Source organism: Alnus glutinosa, chromosome 11 (assembly GCF_958979055.1).
Source record: "Alnus glutinosa chromosome 11, dhAlnGlut1.1, whole genome shotgun sequence".
Classification (NCBI taxonomy): domain Eukaryota; kingdom Viridiplantae; phylum Streptophyta; class Magnoliopsida; order Fagales; family Betulaceae; genus Alnus; species Alnus glutinosa.
In genome coordinates this window covers 15,616,675-15,622,667 of record NC_084896.1, presented here as the reverse complement: position 1 = coordinate 15,622,667, position 5,993 = coordinate 15,616,675, and the positions used below count along the sequence as shown (strand labels likewise).

Sequence of the window (5,993 nt, the reverse complement as noted above, 5' to 3'; positions counted from 1 at the left end):
ACTTCCATAGAAGAAATCTCTATGGATGGCATCCCAAAAGCAGGCATGTCATTTTTTATGTTCATGAATTTTCTCTATTGTATGAATTTTTTTTTTTTTATAAAAAAAAAAAATTGTTTAGTGGTGTTTGATGCTTCTATTAGCTTGTGCTTTCTAGGTGTTTTTGTTAGGGTGGAACGTAGGGTTTGAAGATGCAATTTTAAACTTCTAGAGGAGCTTTCTTGTAGGATTCCTCATCAGGTAAATTTTATACTTTCAAACATTTTTTTTTTTAATGGAATGAATTCCCATTTTTAATTCCTTGTTCATTTGATATTGTTGTATTTGAGAATGGTCATAAGTTGCATGCATTTGATTTCATGATTAAATGCATGTTGGTTTAGTTGGAGCCTTTGTGTATTCCTATTGATGGTCCATTCTAAATGTTTGATTTTTGACCCTCCTGAGGATTGAGAAGATATTGGTAGTTCGATTGAAGTTCATTTGAAGGGGAGAAGTTTGCATGCTATCATTTGTAGTCTTTGTTTTGGGGCTACTATATATCATCTTTGGCACTGAAATGAATTGTTGCATTGTAATACTCCTCATTCAGAGGAGCTCTTGGTTCAGCAAGTTAAATGGGAGGTTATATCTAGACTGATTGCTAGATGCTCGGCTAAGAAGATTTTTAATAGCATGTTGTTGGTTAGGAAATGGAATTTACAGCAATTACTTTCTCTGTAATTCTATTTGCTGTTTCATTTGTTGGTTTGTAGCTTTTGTAAATAGCTAAAGGGATCTAGCTCTACTGGAATGTTTTTTTTTTTTTTTTTTTGTGTTTCGTTATAAAAGGTCTTAATTCATCAAAAAAAAAAAAGTGCAAACCAAACAGTTTGTAGTTTTCATTTTCTCAATTTAATGGACAAGGTCTAAAACTCGTTTTTGATGAGTACAAAGAATCTCTAAAACTTATTACACCATGCAATCATAACTTGTATATTGTTAGGGATAAAGCGTGATAAACTGAATTCAAAAAACGCTGTATTGTGCGCAGTAAATTACAACATTATAGGTTGATATTCCTTTTGTTAGTCTACCCAAATATATAAATGTTACATATTTGTATTCCTAAATTGTTCATATCATATACTATATCCATAGTAAATGTCTACTGCTAGTGATGTGTCAAGTGGTCCGCCGTTGTGTCACTGTGGAGTTCCAGCACAGGTGAGGAAGTCCAGGACATCGAAAAACCCTTGTAGAAAGTGGTATGGATGTATACATTATAAGGTAATTTCTTATTAAAATGTTGTATTTAATTCGTCGTTAGTGTTGTAGGACCACTTCACCTATTATACTTGCATGTAGAAATCCGGTGATTGAGATTTTTTTTTTTTTGCGTGGGCTGATAATATGTCCGCTACTAAAAAGCTCTTAATGGAATGTCTCGAGGAATTAGAGAAGAGATTGAATGCTTTTAAAGATGGAGTTGATGAACTAGTTGAAAGAAAATGCAAGCACCATTGTGACGTCATACGACGAGAGTTAGGGTTGGGCCAAAAAAACTTTACTCTTTCTCGGGCTATGGCATTACTACTCATGTTGTTAGTCTTCTACTGTATTGCTTATACTGGGTCAGAGGTCCCTCATCCTTTATGTTAGAATGAGGGACCTGGGAATATATTACTTGTACCGGTCACTTTGGACTTTTTTGGCATGTCATGGTTTCTTTTATGTGCAGTCTACTTTGGATGTAAATATTGGACTTTGTTTAACCTTGCAGTCTTGAATTTATATCAATTGAACCTAATGATCAAGATAGTACAATTTCAAGCACATCTATTCTCTTCAAAAATGCTCAAACACATATGAGGGGAGCTATTTCAATATTCAAATTTTGGGGGATTACATAAATAACAGAATTCAGTCTCATTCAAATTGAACTTAGTTGTTAATCATTTGGAAATTCGGTATATGCCCTTTTCAATAGTACTTTGTAGGTCATCATGCAAATAAATATAGAGGGCCTATAATTACTCTTTTTTTCTTTTTCACAATGAAAATCTTTTCATCAACAAATAGAAGGATATATATAAATATATAAAGTTTTGTAACCCTAAAAGGCTGAATCATATGAAGTAAAATCTGTACAATTGTTTTTTCATTTATAAAGAATATGAGATGGCACATATTGATTATTGGGTGGTTGAAACTGTGCATCTAAATTAACATCATTAATTGTTTCTTTCCCTCTTGGTCATGCATCAAGCTAGGCTACGACCTTAAAAATTTAATAAAGTCTATGTGTCCCAATAAGTAAGTAAATGATTCAAATTTTGTTGGAATGTGGAAATAAATCACAACTTTTAAGCATTTGAAACTTGAATTGCTCGGATATCTGTAATAAGATTTCTCACATTTTCAAAACAATCTATTTAATGCATGTTAAAATTAACAACACAATCAATCTTTGTGCAAATACAATAAGTAACAAAGATTATCTATGCACCATTTTTCGCACATATCCAAACATTCTAGAAATAGAAGTTGTTTTCCAATATATGGACGCCATGCATTCATGACGTTTATTGGCCCTTGTAAAGGAAAGTACTAGGTTTCATTCCTTATGGCCATGCGAAATTATGTAAAGAGTTCTGGAAATTATTTGGTTAAAAGACAGAAAGATAAAGCCAAAAAAAAAAACAAACAAACAATTGATAAGCTTCTCTTCATGTGCTTTTCCTATTTTTATCACCATTTGCTTCATCTTTTTCTTTTATTTTCATGATCTTTAACTTGCAATAATTGGTTTTTAAGCTTATGAGACTAGATAATACTTATTTTCTTAGAATTCTCAAATGTTTGAAACTGAAGTTACTAAAGAAAATTACATGAAGATAGTTTTACATGGGAAAAAGATAAATTGTAGCAGGCATTTTCAATCCTTGTGCATAGAGTTCCATATGCTCTCGCACATGGCATCCCGGTAAAGCTCCATATACCGTTTACTCTCGACAGATCGGTCCGGCAGATGTCCCGGTATCACGGTCCTCACGAATGGTAAATGATCGCAACGTGATAGATTGTACCATTCTTCCCCGTACATCTGTTGTAAAGCTTCTTTAAATAACTCATCGAACTCTCCGCAATCCTTGCGTATAAAATTATGAATACAATAGCATGCAACTATGATAAGTCGTTGGAAGTCAGTTGCATATGGGTTCATTCTGTCTAGGATACGGAACCGTCTCTTCATAATTCCGAACGCTCGCTCTACTATTGATCGTAGCGAGGAGTGTCTACAATTAAATGTTTCTAGTTTACCCCTGGGACCACCACGTCTACCCTGAAAACTGGCCAAATGATATCTCTCGTTGCGATATGGTGGCATGAACCGCATAGAGCAGCCGTATCCTGAATCCGCCAAGTAAAAGTACCCTACCAAAGTAACTGTCACCCAGTCAATATTAATGCTCCATCGGAATAAATAATTTATAATGCCATCAATCCACATTATAAAACATAATGTACAAATCATAAGAAAATACCGTCGGCCGGCGCCGGGAAGTGAAGTGTAGGATCATTTATGCACTCTGAAAAAAATACGCGAGTCATGTGCGCTTCCTTCCCATCCAGCATACACATACGTTAAGCAGAGGTCCATGTTGACCACGCACATGACATTTTGCATGGCTTTTTTCTTCCTACTACAGTATGGCACGGTGCTCATACCCCTAACCTCAGCGTCAATCTGCGTGCTGTCAATTGCACCAATGCAGTTCTGCAAAAAATAATTGATGAATTCTCAATACATCCGAACTAGCATAGGAATTAACATATTTTTTAAAATATCTAGTGAAACACCCCTGGAATGTGGCTTACCCCAAACCATGGGTAGAATTTGCCATTGCTGGAGACATGTGGGTGAGGCGTGGCTTTTGCTGTGGGCTGTATGACTGTCTTCCCAAGCCTGCAAAGTGCTCTGCATGTCTGATGACAATATTTATGAATTGTTTCAAGTGATCTTTGCAACCTATCAGCCACCACCCTCATCGTGTGACCTTGATAGACGATAAGTAAAAATGTAGCCACTTGTTCGGTAATCTTGACAAACCGACTAGATTTCAGAAGATGATTATTTTTCAGAGTATTACAAAGACGACAAAACGTTGTAGGCGACATTCTGAATTGCTCCTTACACGTTCTTAGATTTGGATTCATTAACACCCATTGTATCCACATTGGGCCCCTCAGAATTGAGGTCCGTTGAGGAATACACATCATTGGTGGTAATCGGTCTGCAACAATCTCGCAGTGTTGCGCCATCTCGAATAGTTACTCTAGAACAGAGTCTAAATAGTTACAAACGTTGTCGATGCTTACATTATTTTCTCCATACTGTGAGTCTGTCTCGTCAGAGTCCGGATCAAGCAGGCCATCTATGAGATCCTCCCAATGTACCCATTGATCCTCTTCCCCTGATGGTCCGCCTGATTCCATCGTTGTCAAAGATTTGTAGCAAACATGTTCGAAAATAGGAAAAAGTACATTAAAAGGTATACACACAGTAGGCCGTAACAGAATTATAGACAATTCTAGACGTACAAGGTTTCCAATATGAGGGCAAGCAAGTATTTTATCATACAAATAATAAATATACTAGGAAGTTCAGTTAGTAGTGATACGATGTCCATGCAAGTTGATCAGTGTTATAAACTTGCATAATAAGTATACTACATAATAACTGCATAATAAATTAAAGGGATAAATATATTTTAGCTCCCCAAACTACCACCATTTCTCCAGATGGCCCCCCAAACTACCAATGCTTAGATTCTGGCCAACCAAACTACCACTTTTTGATTTTTTGGCCCCATCCGTCCATTTATGCCGTCAATTGTAAACAGAAATCCGAAAATACCCCTCCTAAACTTTGAAATTCTCATAGTTAAGGGAGGGGTATTTTCGGGATTTTGGCCAATTTCTGTTAGAATTGACGGCATAAATAGACGGATGGGGCCAAAAAATCAGAAAGTGGTAGTTTGGGGGGTCAGAATCTAAGCATTGGTAGTTTGGGGGGGCCATCCGAAGAAATGGTGGTAGTTTGGGGGGCTAAAATATATTTATCCCTAAATTAAAATAGTGGAACCCATGCATCCCCCTAGTCCTTAAATTCAAGTAGCCATTGCCGTTGTCCGTCTTCATCCATGTGAATGAACATGGTAGCCATTGGTGGTTGGGCTACAATGAATTTGCACACTCTTACATATGAAACCGCATCCAATCCAAGTCGATCCTTCATTCTGTTAATAATTGGCATGGCCATAGCTATAAGGTCTTGTGCGACTAGAGGGGGGTGAGTGGATTCTGCTGGGGTGAGGGACGGCTAGATCCAGAGTTGCTCCGGCTTGAACAGCCTGCTGAATTGACATAGAATGACTCGAAATGCTCACGCATGCAGTCTAATTGGCTGGTGATCTTCTCCACAACAACGGCATCTTCTGCGGAACGTTTGCTTGCTGGTTGGCTTCGTATTGGAGAGGTAGCCCTCTTTGACTTACCAATCTTCCTCTGTGGTGGATTGCGTTCCTGCTCGGTTAAATCAATGACATCCAGTGGGAGATTGAGGCTCACACCGGGCTGCTCCTCCCCACTATCCGGTGGGGACTGTGTACTAGCGTACCGTAGTTGCCCCGTAGCGTGTGTCCCCTTGAATATGTAGACCAAGTCGTCGTAATGTGCGGGCGGCTCACCACAGAATCTATAGTACTTGTTGGGTCCATGAACCTATAAAAGAACCATACATTTCATAAGTTCAATGAATTGTAACATTGCATGTCTGTCCAAAAATTGGGAAAAAATACTTACATCTCTCAACTGTATCCATTGCTCGGCGGTAAGTGCGATTATATTTCTCTCAGCGTCCCACCCCGATCCAGTAGTTACTGCCCCGCTGATAAGGTCAGTGTACTCTTTATACATCGTCTTGAGGTAAGTGATCTTTCTTTTGACTT

At 37.7% G+C, this 5,993-nt stretch overlaps 1 protein-coding gene across 1 annotated transcript; it reads right to left on the bottom strand.

The window, feature by feature from the left end:
• Positions 1 to 2,917: 2,917 nt before the first annotated feature.
• On the bottom strand, positions 2,918 to 4,479 carry LOC133881135 (uncharacterized). The gene is made up of 5 exons (XM_062320090.1): positions 4,379 to 4,479; positions 4,179 to 4,277; positions 3,862 to 4,096; positions 3,586 to 3,760; positions 2,918 to 3,417 (listed from the first exon to the last, which is right to left on the bottom strand). Exons 1-5 carry the CDS (start codon positions 4,477 to 4,479, stop codon positions 2,918 to 2,920), a joined length of 1,110 nt encoding a protein of 369 aa, XP_062176074.1.
• Between the last annotated feature and the right edge of the window lie 1,514 nt (positions 4,480 to 5,993).

Bases quoted from the DNA above. Each gene is read 5' to 3' on its own strand.
- LOC133881135 (XM_062320090.1), bottom strand. From the start codon at position 4,479: ATGGAATCAGGCGGACCATCAGGGGAAGAGGATCAATGGGTACATTGG. The intron at 4,278-4,378 runs GTATGGAGAAAA...AGATTGTTGCAG, and splicing joins TCTGACGAGACAGACTCACA to ACCGATTACCACCAATGATG. The intron at 3,418-3,585 runs GTATTTTTTTCA...TTACTTTGGTAG, and splicing joins AGGAAGCGCACATGACTCGC to GGTACTTTTACTTGGCGGAT.